This window comes from Orycteropus afer, unplaced genomic scaffold (assembly GCF_000298275.1).
Source record: "Orycteropus afer afer isolate SDZICR_OR568_19922 unplaced genomic scaffold, OryAfe1.0 scaffold00380, whole genome shotgun sequence".
In the NCBI taxonomy this organism is placed as follows: domain Eukaryota; kingdom Metazoa; phylum Chordata; class Mammalia; order Tubulidentata; family Orycteropodidae; genus Orycteropus; species Orycteropus afer.
This window is the reverse complement of record NW_006921967.1, coordinates 1,222,750-1,238,556: the sequence shown is the minus strand read 5'-3', so window position 1 is coordinate 1,238,556 and position 15,807 is coordinate 1,222,750. Positions and strand designations below refer to the sequence as shown.

The following is a 15,807-nucleotide window of genomic DNA, read 5'->3' as shown; positions in this document are numbered from 1 at the left end:
TTACAGATGAGAGGGGTTAAAGTAACTTGGCCAAAGGCAGAAAACTGGGCACACATAACTGGGACCTAACCTGAGACTGGAGCTTAATCTGTGCTTTTTTTACTACTAAAGATCAACATAATGAGAACAAAGTCAGTTATTAATTGCTAACAACATGGACCAGGCTTCAATATATCTCCCCCTAAAAATGTTATATAATTGTCACGAGATAGCTATTACAAACTATACTTTTCAAGCATGTTCATGAACACATTAAAAATATACTAAAAAGATACTAAACTGGTTATCAGAAATACCACAGGGAGTAAAATACTTACTTGGATCATTTAGGTCTGATAGGCTTGTTTTCCTTTCTTTCAAGTTTGTAATTTTGGTTAATTTTGCCCCAGGTAAAATGACTTTCCCATTAGTCTGTAAATAATTCTGTCTACTATCGTCACAATTCACAATAATATCAATTGGAACCTTTCCCACACTGCTGCCATAAAACTTCTTGATTGTTAATCCTGTGTTTTGTGACTTTTGTCCTCCAGAATTCTGATGGATTGATGTCCTTAATAATGGTCCAGTGGATTCATTCAAAGTTACAGCTTGTCTGCAGTTTCTTTGCAAATCCTTAGAAAAATTAATACCGCAATTTTGGCACTTGGTCTGATTTTCTTTTTCTTTTCCACACTTAGGACAATATTCTCGCTGTTCAGATACCTTAAATTAAAAAAAGAAAACAAATAAAACATTTTGGTGTTTTATTTCACCATGAGGAAAACAAACAAAAAAGTCTTAATATTAAGTAAACCCCGCTCCATCATCACCATGGTTACCAGGATACACTAAATAAATCACATTACTTGGAATTTAGCATATAAATAATGGAAGGCATTTTTAAGACTACCTAGCCCAGGAGTCTTAAAAATAAACTATATGTATGCTTGAGGATGCATGAAAATTTCCACAGTGTATAGGGCATAAATAATCTTAAGGGAATCAATTTCCACAATTTTTTAAAAAACTGATGAGTATTCTTCTGATGTCAAATTATCTTCTGCCACAATTGTGCTCATCCTGCATTAAAAAAGAAAAATCTGTATTCCATTTGAAATTGTACAATGATGTATGATCCTGGAGTATATAAACTTCCAAACCAACACAGTGATAATTCTGAATACTGGAAAAAGGAATTGATTCTGAAGGCTAGTTAACAAAAATGTTTTCAAGAGACATGATTTTTAAGTTATTGCTTAAAAAAATACTTTAAAGAAGGCCTAAAGGGGCTTTACAGAAGCTCTAATGAAGATTACATTTGAGAGGTTGTTAAAAAATTTTTTTGATATCAGAGTATCATGTGATTTTTGGCATGTAATTTGCAAATTCAAAGTATTGAATTATGATACTAGAATAAAATCCTTTCCATTCTTATGAACTTATTTATGAGACCAAAGTACTTAAACATTTATATCTATGTTGTTGTTGTTGTTAGGTGCCTGCCACTGCATCAGCTCCAACTCAGAGATCCTATGTACAAAACACTGCCCGGTCCTGTGCCAGCCTCAAAATCCTTTCTATACCTGAGTCCATCATTACAGCCACTGTGCCAATCCATCTCATTGAAGGCCATCTCCTTTTTCACTGACTCTCTACTTTACTAAGCATGATATCCTTATCTAGGGAATGGTACCTTCTTACACCAGGACCAAAGAAGGTGAGATGAAGTCTGGCTATTCATGCTTCCAAGGAGCATTCTGGCTGCATGTCTTCCAGGACAGATTTGTTCATTCTTCTGGCAGTCCATGGTACCTTCAGTATTCTTCACTAACACCACAATTCAAAAGCATCAACTCTTCTTCGGTCTTCCTTATTCATTGTCCAGCTCTCACATGCCTACGAGGCAATTGAAAACACCATGGTTTGGGTTAGGCAGATCTTAGTCTTCACAAAGACATCTTTGCTTTTCAGTACAGAGGTCTTTTACAGCAGATTTGCCGAATACAATGTCATCTGATGTCCTGACTGATGCTTCTTCTATGTGTGTTGACTGTGGATCCAAGTAATATGAAATCTTTGATAACTTCTTTTCTCCCTTTATTGTGATACTGCTTATTGGTCCACTTGTGGATTTTCATTTTATACTGACATATAATCCATACCGCAGCACACTGAAGGCTTTACTCTTCATCACTAAGTGCTTCAAGTCATCCTCATTTTCAGCGAGCAAAGTTGTGTCATGTGCAAATCTCAGGTTGTTAATGAGTCTTCCTCTAATCCTGAAGCCATGCTCCTCTTCATATAGTCCAGCTTCTCAGATTATTTGTTCAGCATACAGATTGAGTCAGTATGGTGAAAGGATACAACCCTGACACACTCTCTTCCTGATATTAAACCATGCAGTATCCCCTTGTTCGGTTTGAATGACAGCCTCCTGGTCTATGTACAGGTTCCTCCTCAGCACAGTCAAGTGTTCTGGAATTCCCATTCTTCTCAATGTTATCCATAATTCGTTATAATCCACACGACTGAATGCTTTTGCATAGTCAATAAAACACAAATAAACATCTTTCTGGTATTCTTTGCTTTGATCCAAGATCCATGTGACATCAGCAATGATTTCTCTCATTTCACGTCCTCTTCTGAATCTAACTTGCATTTCTGGAAGTTCTCTGTGAATATCCTGCTATAACCACTTTTGTATTATCTTCAGTAAGATTGTACTTGCATGTGATATTAATGATATTGTTTGATAATTTCCACATTCTGTGGGATTACCTCTTTTTGGAATGGGGACAAATATGGATCTCTTCCAGTCAGTTGGCCACATAGCTGTCTTCCAAATTTCCTGGCATAGACAAGTGAGTGCCTCCAGTGCAGCACCCGTTTGCTGAAACATCTGAATACGTATTCCATCACTTCCTGGGGCCTTGTTTTTCACCAAGTCCTTCAGTGCAGCTTCGACTTCTTCCTTCAGTACCACTGGTTCTTGATAATATGCCACCTCCTGAGATGGATAAACATTGACCAATTCTTTTTGGTACAGTGACTCTGTGTATTCCTTCTATCTTCTTTTGATGTTTCCTGCATCATTAAATATATTTCCATCCATCTTTCAATATTGAAACTCAAGGCTTGATTTTTTTCTTCAGTTCTTTCAGCTTGAAAATGCTAAGTGTGTTGTTCCCTTTTGGTTTTCTAACCCCAGGTCTCTGCACATTTCATCATAATAATTGACTTTGTCTTCTCAAGCTGCACTTTGAAATCTTCTGTTCAGCTATTTTATCTTAGCATTTCTTCCATTTGCTTTAGCCACTCTCTGTTCAAGGGCAAGTTTCAGAGTCACTTCTGACATGCATATTGGTCTTTTCTTCCTTTCCTGTGTTTTTAATGACCTTTTGCTTTCTTCATGGATGCTGGTCTTGATGTCATCCTGCAATTCCTCTGGTTTTCGGTCACTGGTGTTCAATGCATCAAATCTATTCTTTAGATGTTCTCTAACCTCAGGAGGGATATATTCAAGGTCATGTTTTGGTTTTCATGGACTTGTTTTAATTGTCTTCGGCTTCAACTTGAACTTGCATATGAGGAGGTGATGGTCTGTTCCATAGTCAGCTCCTGGTCTTGTTTTGGCTGAAGATATTGAGGTTCTCCATTGCCTCTTTCCAACAGATGTAGTCTATATGATTCCTGTGAACTCCATCTAGCAAGTCCACGTGTATAGCTGCTGTTTGTGTTGTTGAAAAAAGGTATCTGCAATGAATAAGTCACTGGTCTTACAAAATTCTATCATGCATTCTCCAGTGTTATTTCTATCACCAAGGCCATATTTTGCAACTACCAGTGATTCTGCATTTCCAACTTCTGGATTCCAATCACCAGTGATAATCAACACATCTTGATTGCATATTTGGTCAATTTCAGACTGCAGAAGTTAGTAAAAATCATCAATTTCCTTATCTTTGGCTTTGTTGGTTGGTGTGTAGATTTGAATAATAGTAGTATTAACTGGTCTTCCTTGTAGGCATATAGATATTATCCTATCTCTGACAGCACTGTACTTCAGGATAGGTCCTGAAACATTCTTTGTGACGATGAATGCCATGCCATTTCTCTTCAATTTGTCATTCCTGGCATAGTAGACCACATGGTTGTCTGATTCAAAATGGCCAAAAACAGACTACTTCAGCTCACTAATGCCTAAAATATTGATCTTTATGCAGTCCATGTCATTTTTGACAATGTCCAATTTTCCTAGATTCATACTTTGTACATTCCATGTTCTGATTATTAATGGATGCTTGCAGCTGTTTCTTCTCATTTTGAGTTGTGCTACATCAGCTCACGGAGGTCCTGAAAGCTTTACTACATCCACATCATTAAGTTCAGCTGTACTCTCAGGAGGCAGCTCTTTCCCAGTTGTATTCTGAATGTCTTTCGACCTGAGGGGTTCATCTTCCAGCAGGATATTGGATGAAGTTTCAATGCTATTCATAATAAAGTTTTCCAGTACTATATCAGAAAGTGTTTCACTGCTATACATAAGATTCTCATTGGCTAATTCTTTGAGAAGTGGATGGCCCTTTCTTTCATTCAAGTCTGTCTTAGTCTGGAAGATCTGGTGACACCTGTCCACCATGGGTGACCCTGCTGGTATCTGAAATACTGGTGGCATAGCCTCCAGCCTCACAGCAAGACACAAGCCACCAGAGTATGCTAAACTGATAGATAAGTGGTAGATTTATATCTATAAGAAGTGAAAATGTGAATAGATGTTAAATAGGTATTTATTCTTGGACATATGGAATAATTGGGAGGGGAGAAAATGTCATTACCTCTAATTAAAAGATATACTCCAATAAATTTACTTTTTATATCAAACCTAAAACCTACTGCCATAGAGTCATATCTGATTCATAGCGATCCCTCCTTGGGTTTCCGAGGCATTATCACTACGGAAGTACATTGCCCAACCTTCCTTCCGAGGAGTGGCTGGTGGGTTTGAACTGCCAGCCTTCTGGTTAGCAGTCAAATGCCTTAGGCACTAACAATTCATAAGCCAGTTGCCACAGAGACATCTCTAATTCATGGCAACTTCATGTATGTCAGAGTAGAACTGTGCTCCATAGGATTTCAACAGCTAATTTTTTAGTAAGTAGCTGGTCATAGCTTTCTTCCAAAGCACATCAGGACATCAGGGTGGGCTCACATGTCCAACCTTTCAGTTAGCAGCCCATCATGTTACCAGTCTAAACTACCCAAGCATCCCCAACATACAGTTTGAATAACAGTATATTCACAACAAATATGATTATTTCTTTAACTGTTTTAAAGAAACCCTGCTAACACAAGGGTTTGTTTTCAGCTGCTAACATAAAGACTCTCTGGGAGAAAAGCCTCATGATCTCCTTCTGCAAGGATTACATGTTAGAAAATCCTTTGAGACAGTTCTACTATGTCACATGAGGTTATATTGGGTAGAAAATCAACTAGATGGAAGAGCAGGAGAAAAAATCAAATACATGGAAATGGAATAATGTACTGTCCAATAATCACAGGGTAACAGATGAAATAATGCATGAAATAAAAAAAAAATTCCTAGATACAAATGAGAATGAAAACACAACATACCCAAACCTTGGGGATACAGTAAAATACCCAGAGGTAAATTTATAGCAGTTAATGCACACATCAAAAAAGAAAGAACCAAAATCAACACCTTTAATCCAACAACTCCAACAATGAGAAAATGAGCAACAAGAGAAGCCTTCACTCTCCAGAAGATAGGAAATAAAGATCAGAGCAGAAATAAATGAAACAGAAAAACAGAGAAAATCAAGACCAGAAGCTAGTTCTTTGAAAAGAGTAACAAAATTAACAAACCAGTGGCAAATTTAACTGAGGCAAAGAAAGAGTACATGCAAGTAACAGGAAAGAAAAAGGAAATGGGCAGTATCACAGCAGAACCAACTGAAATAAAAAGGATAACAACAGAATACTAAGATGAAAGGTACTCCAATAAATTTGAAAACCTAGAAAAAATGGACACATTTCTAGAAACACATGACCTACCTAAACTAGCACAGACTGAGGTAGAAAATTTCAACAGACCCATGATAAAAGAAGAAACTGAACAGGTCACAAAAAAACTCCTCATAAAAATAAGTCCTGATCCAGATGGCTTCACCACAGAATTCTATCTAACATTCGAAGAAGTGACCCCTATTCTACTTAAGCTGTTTGATAACACAGAAAAGGGTAACATATTCCCAAATTCATTCATTCCCAAATTCATTCTATGAAGCAAGAATAACTCTAATATAAAAATGAGGCAAAGACACCACTAAAAAGGAAAACTATAGACCAACATCCCTCTTGGATACAGGTGCAAAAATTTTCAACAAAATCATAGCCAACAGAATCCAACACTATATTAAAAAATTAATAATACAGCCTGACCAACTGGGATTCATACCACTAGGTATGCGAGGGTGGTTCAACATTAGAAAAACAATCAATGTAATCCATCACATAAGTAAAACAAAAGAACCACATCATATCAACAGATGCAGAAAAGGCATTTAATAAAATCCAATATCCATTCCTGATAAAAACTCTCAGCAAAATAGGAACAGAAGGGAAATTCCTCACCATAACAAAGGGCATATAAGCAAAACCAACAGCCAACATTATTCTCAATGGGAAGAGACTCAAAGCATTCTTGTTGTGAATGGAAACCAGACAAGGATCCTCTATCACCATTTCTATTCAATAACTTATTGGAAATCATAGCCAGGGCAATAAGGCACAGAAAAGAAGTAAAAGGCATCAAAATTGACAAAGAAGTATAACCATCGCTGTTTGCAGATAACATGAGCCCATGCATAGAAAACCCAAGCTACTCAGCAAGAAAACTTCTGTAACTAACTGAAAGGTTCAGCAAAGTGGCAGGATACAAGATCAACATACAAAAATCTATTGGATTCCTCTATATCAACCAAGAGATATCTAAAAAGGAAATAAGGAAAATAATACCTATCAAGAAGACAAAACACTTAGAAATAAGACTTACCAGGGACACAAAAGACCTAAACAAAGAAAACTACAAAACACTACAAGAAACTATGAGACCTATATAAATGGAATATCCAAGCTCATGAACAGAAAGACAACACGGTGAAAATGTCAATACTACCCAAAGCAATCTATACATTCAATGCAATCCCAATCCAAATTCTATCAACGTTCTTTGTTGTTGTTGTTATTCCCCGTCAAGTCGGACTTGACTCATAGCAACCCCTCCTTGGGTTTCCGAGGCAGCATCACTACTGAAGTAGATTGCTCTACCTTCCTTCCGAGGAGTGGCTGGTGGGTTTGAACCGCCAGCCTTCTGGTTAGCAGTCAAGTCCCTTAGGCACTATGCTACCAGAGCTCCCTCAATGTTCTTTAAGGATATGGAAATACCAATAACTAATTTTATATGGAAAGGAAAGAGAGTGTGGATAAGGAAAGCACTACTCAAGAAGATAAATGAAGTAGGAGGTCTCACACTGCCTGATCTCAAAAGCTACCATACAGCCACGGTAACCAACACACCCTGGTATTGGTACAGTGACAGACAGACCAGTGGAACAGAATTAAGAATTCAGAAATAGATCCATCCAGTTATGGACTGCTGATCTTTGATAAAGGGAGGAAACCTATTAAAGGGGAAAGAGACAGTCTCTTCAACAAATAGTGCAGGCAAAACTGGGTATCCATTTGCAGAAAAATGAAACAAGATCCATACCTCATACCATACACAAAAACAAACTCAAGAGGGATCAAAGACCTAAATGTAAAAAAAAAGTTCATCAAAAGTAAAAGAGGCAAATTTAGAGGTTCTCATTTATGGCATAAATAAACTATTAAGCATAAACCAAAATGCACAAACAGCAGAAGAAAAACTAGATGACTAGGACCTTCTAAAAATTAAATTCTTGTGTGAATCAAGACTTCTCCAAAAGAGTAAAAAGAGAACCACATATTGGGAAAAAATATTTGACAATGACAAGTGGGTATGTCTGAAAGCAGAATTATTTGCCTAGATAACAACTCTTTAGGTCTCTTCTAGTCCTATAATAAAAGATTACCTAGAATGTAGTAAGTACTATAAATAGTAATAAAAGGATTATTTGATTGGTAACAAACTGTCATTTCTCTACCTACCTCTAAACTGGTTAAACATTTTTTCGAAGCAGGAGTTAGAGAAGACGTAGACTGGTAAGTACTACAATGACGTTTCTGTTGTACCTTCCTCTTAATTTCAGGCTCCAATTGTGATTCAGACTCTTCTGATTTCTTCATTATACGCTCTAAATGAATGAGGAAAATAAAGTACTAAAATAAAATTTTGTAAATTCCTCATGATCTTAGCTATGAAAGATATTATTCTATATTCACAAACGTTATGTGATAAAAATATACATATAAAACATTTGTCAATTCAACATTTCTTACATATACAATTCAGTGACATTGGTTACATTTATCATATCAAGGTGGTGATAATTTCCAAATTATACCACCATCATTAACAGAAACTCAGTGCCCCTGAGATAAGATTCCCCACCTCCTTCCAACCTCTACTAACTACTAACAAATGCTGGTCTGTATATTAATGTTCTTAGCTGTGGAGTGAGCTCCAAATTATGGTAACCTATATAACAGAACAAAACGTTGCTTGATTCTATGCCATCTTCATGATCACTGGTATGTCTGAGTCCACTCTTAGGGTTATTGGATCAAACCATCTCACTGTGGGTTTCCCTCATATTTGCTGATTCTCTATTTTACCGAAACAGGTACTGTTCTAGACATTGGTTTTTATTGATGTATCCAAAGTAACAAGCCAAAGTCTCACGATCCTTCTAAGGAACATGCTGGTTATATTTAAGAAAGATTTGTGTTCTTCTGGCAGTCCATGGTATATTCAATATTCTTTGCCTACACCACAACTGAATGCATCAATTCTTCTGTCTTCTTTTTTCATTGTCCAGCTTTTACACACATATGAGGTGACTGAAAAAGACCCTGGCTTAAGTCAGGTGCACCACAGCCATCAAATTGACATCTCTGCTTTTGAAAACTTGAGGCAGACTTGTCCAGTGCATTATGTTGCTTAATTTCTTGACTGCAGCTTCCATGGCATTGTTGATTCAAACAGAAAGAAACAATGAACAACTTCAATCTTTTCTCTATTTATCCAGATGGTGATATCAGTTCAGTTGTGAGGATTTCTGTTTTCTTCATGTCCAGGCATAATACATACTGGAGGCTGTGGCCTTAGACCTTCATCGGTTAAGTGCTTCAAGTTGTGTCATTTTCCAGAAACAAGGTTTTATTATCTGCTTATCTCAGATTAAAAAATTTTCTCTAATACTTATACTGTGTTCTTCTTCAAATAGTCCAGTTTCATATGAAGTTCTAGAACAGTCAAAATTAATCTATGCTGGGTGTGGTAGTTGTGTGTCAACTTGGCTGGGCCTGGTTTTGAGCGGCTGGGCCGCTGGATGTAGTTATTCTCCAAGATGAGACTGGTAATCAACTCCATGATGGAATGAATCTACTGGAGTAGCTGCTTTAGGGATGTGGTATGCTTCCAGTATATAAGGAGAAGCCTTGGAAATGGTCTTAAGCTTTTTGGCATGCTTGGGCCCTGCATGTGGCTGAGTCTTCATTCAGTGGCCTGTTACGTTGTGTGATAATCTTGGGATTGTGCCATTTTTCTTGTTGACCTTGGGTTTGTCAGCCTCAGCAGCCAGAAGCTTCCAGCTTCCATAGGCTGGGAGCAAGATGCAGAGCTGAAGCCCGAGGTTGAGGGGCTTTCACCCAGGCCCTAGAGCTGGCACTTTGAACTAGGACTTCTAGCCTTCCAAACTGTAAGAGAATAAATCCCTGTTAGTTCAAACCACTTGCTTGTGGCAATTTCTGTTAGAGCAGTACTAGAGAACCAAAACACTGTGAAATATCAGAATGATTATACTTTTGAAGGGTTAGAGGTAGCAACTAATTGAGGAAGGAACTTATCTGAAGCAATGATATACTATTTGTACTATATCATCACAGGGATTGGTTAGAAACGTATATGTACTTATCAAAATGTACTGAACAATACACTTAAGGTATATGCATTTCACTGTATGTACACTTTATTTCAAAAGAAAAAAAATTGTAAAATATTTCATAGACATATATACACTACACACACATACAAGCTCTGGTGGTGTAGTGGTTAGGGCATTTGGCTGTTAACCAAAAGGCAGGTGGTTGGAACTCATCAGCCACCCTGCAGAATAAAAATGAGGTAGTCTGCTTCTGTAAAGATTTACAGACTTACCCGGCTATCACTGTCAATCACTCGGAGGGGGATCTATGTAGGAGATCCTGGATAGGGTGGGAGAACAATATGGAACAAAACTCAAAATCATTTAAGAAAAAAAAAAGGGATCATGTTTCTTGGTCTGATAAAGTCTAATGGAACCACTGAGACTATGGCCCCTAGCTGCCCTTCAGGTCTGGAATTGAACCCATTCCTGTGGCTTCTAGCCAAACAAAAGACAGGCATATGAGCTGAACATTTACATTAGGTAGATACACTCCTTGGAGAGAATAATCATGGGAGAATAGAACAGAATAGAATAGAACAAGGAGACAGCTCAGGGGGCAGGAGTGCATGGAGAGAAGGACACATGGAAGAGGTAACTGGGGAGGAAGTAGGAGGGGAGCTTTTGCCTTGTGGGAAATTGTACTCAATGTCATGAGACAATGTATATGTGAGCTACTGTATGGAAAGTGAATTTGCTCTGTAAACTTTCACCCAAATCACTATATATAAAGATTCATAGCCTTCGAAGCCTGATGGGGGTTGTGATGAATTCGAATCAACCTGATGGCAGTAAATATATATAAACAATAAAGTGTTTAGGAGAGAAGTGTACTGGTATCTACAAAGTACTCTAAAATGTACTTTTAAAAAAGGATGAATTCATGTAGTAGATAAAAGGATGAGTAGATAAATATGTGATAAAACAAGTACTGTATTCATTGCAGAATCTATGTGGTACATCTATGTGTATTCACTGTATGATTCCACTTTTCTGTATATTTGAAATTTTTCATAGAAGTTTGGGGCAGGGGGGCAAGGTAGATCCTTAACTTTCTTATTTAAGAACCTGGTTCTGTATTATTACTAATATGCTGGGAAGCATATACCCAGAGATAGTGGTAGAACACAAAGAACTAACTTTATTTTAGTTATGTATTTGCTTTTGAATTATTTTATAGTCTTTGATAAGAGAAAGGCAAACTAGAAAATTATTAGTCTTCTGGATCATGTAGATATTACTATGGTTGATTTTCAATATAAAACTAAACTTTTACGTATTACATTCTCAGTTCAATCTCCTTAAAAATCACTTCTGGTTCTATACTATTCTTTCGTTTGGCACAGAGAATTTAGAAAAAGCTCTTTAGCATGGCACAAAGAGTATTTTACAATCCAATCACAATCCACTCTCTGTTCTGGTTACCCAGTGCCGCTCTGAAAAGAATATGCCACAAATAGGATGGCCTTAACAAACAGGAGTTTATTCTCTTACAGTTCAGGAGGCTAGAAGTCCAAGTTCCAAGTGCCAGGCTCTAGGGGCTGTGTGAAAGCCCCTCGACCTTGGACTTCAGCTCTGCCTCTTGCTCCTGCCCACTGAAGCTAGAGGCATCCCTCCACTCAGGCACCTGCTAGCTACTGAGGCTGACAAACCCAAGGTCGAGAAGTGAAAGGGCACAGTCCCAATGTTACCAAACCAGGAAAGCCATTAATAATTCAAGTCTGTTGAAAGTCCCAAGGTCAGCGGAGCACAGCAGGCTGCTGAACAATGACACGGTTACATGCAGTGTTCAAGTGTGTCATAAGCTAGGGACCATTCTCAAGGCTGCTGCTTATACATGGGAAGCAGACCACATCCCTAAAGCAGCTATTCAGCTGCTTGTGGTAGATCCCACCATGGAGTCCACCAGCTGCCCAGGCACTCAACCAGGCCCAGCCAAGTTGATATACAACTTTAACTACCACACTCTCCAATGTCATCTCTGCTTATCCTTTACTAAATTCTGCAACCAAATAGGTTATATAAATAAATAAATAAATAAATAAAAATAATCAAATAGCTCTTTCAACCCACGATGCCTTTCATTCCATTCTCATTAGCTTCAAAGCTTTTACTTGGTCTGTCAAACTCCAGTAAGTTAAAATTCAGCTTTACTCCCTTACTTTGTGAAGACTTAATTCAATCATTCTGAAACAGTCAGTGGCCACTCCTTTAGATACCATATTTTGTATCCGCATATCTTATAGTTCTTTCAAACTACACAGCAATGCATTTACAAGTCAGAAGTCTCTCTAGCCCTTGAGCTTTCTGAGAACAGAGACTATCAGAGAACACTGGTACAAGCCAAGCTTGAACTAATAAATTCTACCAACTTTAAGATATATATGTAAACTTAACACACACACACACACACACACACACCTAAAATAAACTAGTATAAAGACTTGACATTCCAAGAAACAGGAGCAAAAAATACAGTGGAAACTGATTCATTAAGCAATTAATTAAATATTACATTGTTGTTGTTGTTATGTGCCGTCAAGTCAGCCCTGACTCATAGTGACCCCTCCTTGGGTTTCCGAGGCAGTATCACTACGGAAGTAGGATTGCCCGACCTTCTTTCCGAGGAAAATATTACATTAGGTATCCCAAAACATTCATTAAGTCAAATACACTGACGTAAAAATATGTTAATAGAAAATGCTATTAAAAACTATTTTTTTAAAAAAATGTTTATGTCTACAAAAGCACAGAAGCATATAACTAAGTAAAAATAAATCTAGAAGTAATTTTAGGAAATAAAGGTGACTATTAAGAATTTCAGGATGGGAAATTCCGACTCATAGTGACCCCTTCTTGGGTTCCCGAGGCAGTATCTCTACGTAAGTAGTTTGCCCAATCTTCCTTCCGAGGAGTGGCTGGTGGGTTTGAACTGCCAGCCTTTTGGTTAGCAGTCAAAGGACTTAGTCACTACGCCACCAGAGCTTCCAAATCTAGAAGTACTTTTGGAAATAAAGGTGAATATTTAGAATTTCAGGATAGGAGAAGTTTTTCTACACTAAAGAAATATATCTAATTTAAAAAACAGATTTGACCACACCAAAATTAAAATGTACTGTCTAACAACCTTAGAAAAGAAAGAAAAATCACAAAATAAAAGGTATCTGTATCAGAGAAGAAAATGAGTTGCCATTTTAAAATTTATAGTCAGCTTTAATAAATAAGTGATAAGTAGGCAAACGACACAATAAATAAATGGGCAGACAAAAAATTCAATGGTTTTTAAACATATAAGATGCTTAATCAGCAACGAAGTTTTGGGGAAAAAAAAGAATATTATTTCTACCAGATGGGCAAAGCCTAGAAGAATCATAGTACTTAACGTTGCTTAAGAATAGGAGAAAACAAGCACACTCAAGTAGTTTATTGGTAGTAGGTGACTTTTACGGAAGACATTTTGACAGTAATATATCAAAAGTCTTAAAATGTACAGTCTTTGTTCCCTGAATTTATTTCTAGGGGTTTCATCTAAGGAAATAATAAATCAAGTACACAAATGTTTGAATTAGTATATTAATCATAATATTTATAATATCAAAACATTGAAAATGACTTAAATTATGGCAGATCCATGGCCACAACACATTAATTAAAAAAGGATTAAAGGTACTTGAATATACTAAGTTGTATGAAAGTCCATGACAGAAGTCAACCATCTGAGTCATAAACGTCCTTTTTTTTTTCATACTCACTTTTCTTTTGCTATTTCACTATCTTTTATTGGATAACTCCTACTGGCCCTTTAATGCAGGCCTGTGAACAAGTTCTGTCAAGGCTGACAAAGCAAAACAGGCAAACCTGAATTTTCACAATTTGATTCATCAGGGAAACCAGATGGGAAAAAGTACCCGTCTAACCCCTGGAATGGCAGACTTGGAAAAGGCATGTTAAGTAAACCCTTTCAGAGTCCTAATGCATGACACTGGATTATTGGCAGGATTGTGGAGAGCCATACACATTCGAAGTGGCCCAGTAGACTGTTATCTTTGAGCAGGGTACCAGTCTTTGAGGGAGCTGAGCAGCGCAGCATGGTTTGAAAGCCCTGCTTTAATGTTACACAAATTGGCCCTCACTTTGAAATGAATGAACCAGCCCCTACTCACAACATATTTTTCATCACAGACACCTTCACTTGCTGCACATGCAGCTTTGAAATCACTGAAGCCTTTTCTTGCACTAAAATAAGGCTAATAAGAACTATACACCCTGGTTCTAACTGACTTACAATTCTTAAAGACACAGTTAGGAATGGATCTCATTTGTAATCTGGGAACTGCCTGTACTATGGCACTGTCAAAAGCAGGTCAGAGAACAGCATACACGCTATGAATATGTACTGTTGGTTTTTTTAGTTTATTTATTCATAGAGTCTAAAAGCTATATAACAAAATGCTAATAACAGCTATCTCTGAGTGGCTGAGTGTAAGCGGATATTTTTCTTCTTATATTTAAAGGTAACATTAATTTATCTTAAAATATAAATTAAATGGGCTGAGGTAATTAAGTAGCTTCATTAGAAAATGTACATTCAGAAACAACATATAATATTTATTAGTTTTCTTTAAAAAGATTGCAAAAAAAAAAAAGATTGCAAAAAAAAGGTTAGAAAACAAAAATGAAGTTTAAGAAACATAAAGAAGAGTAGGTAGGAAAAAAATAAAGAGATCTTAATATACAGTTATATATTGTTATTGTATCTGTTCAGAAAAATATAAAAAGAGCACCGAACATAAAAAAGCATCAGGACATGTATTCTGATCAAATATTACACCTTACAGCTCACATGCATTAATTTTACACTGTTGTTGTTATGTGCCGTCGAGTCGGCCCCGACTCATAGCGACCCCTCCTTGGGTTTTCGAGGCAGTATCACTACGGAAGTAGGATTGCCCAACCTTCCTTCCGAGGAGTGGCTGGTGGGTTTGAACCGCCAGCCGTCTGGTTAGCAGGCAAGTGACTTAGCCACTATGCTACCAGAGCTCCAAAGCAGCTTATCAAGGCCATTATCAATACAATCAATTCATATTAAATGGCTCTTAAATTCATAATCAAAGGAAAAATGAAATAATAAGTAAAATAATTTTATGTGTGAAGAACTACAGAAAGACAAGTGATTCATTTTTAAGAGAAAATTATTCCAAGTATATGGCAGTTAACTATTGATCTTGGAGATTTGGAATCTTATGCTTTTCAAACTATCTCCAAAAAAAATTCTAAAACAAAGCTAAATCTTCATGTAACATGGACAACATTATTATAGCATTTTATTTATCCCATACTGTAGTACACATGCACCTACCTAACACAAAAGAAGCTGCAAATTTACACTTAAATATACCAATAATCTTCTTGTGAAGCTTACACTGCCCATATGAACTATACATATAAACCCAGATCCTACTTCAAAAACTTAGTCCAGATGCAAATAACTGAATAAATAGAGAAGAACAGTTCTTCCATAAAGACAAATTCTAATTAATATAAAAGAAACGAGAAAAGGTAATCACCAACAAACACCAGGCAATTACTCTTGCCAAAATTAGGAGTAAAAGTTTGAAAAGAAACAAGATAATTGCACAGTCTCAAAGTATCTCTTTCAAGAACTTTATTAATTACAAAT

The 15,807-nt window shown here is 36.9% G+C and overlaps 1 protein-coding gene across 1 annotated transcript in view; it reads right to left on the bottom strand.

Moving 5' to 3' along the window:
• Positions 1–15,807, bottom strand: part of SENP6 (SUMO specific peptidase 6) — a 155,722-nt gene that overhangs the window by 43,544 nt on the left and 96,371 nt on the right. Inside the window, exons 10-11 of the mRNA XM_042782584.1 lie at positions 8,191–8,336; positions 318–705 (exon numbers count right to left, since the gene is read on the bottom strand). Of these exons, the coding sequence (XP_042638518.1) occupies positions 318–705; positions 8,191–8,336 (534 nt within the window). The remainder of the gene's footprint in view (positions 1–317; positions 706–8,190; positions 8,337–15,807) is intronic.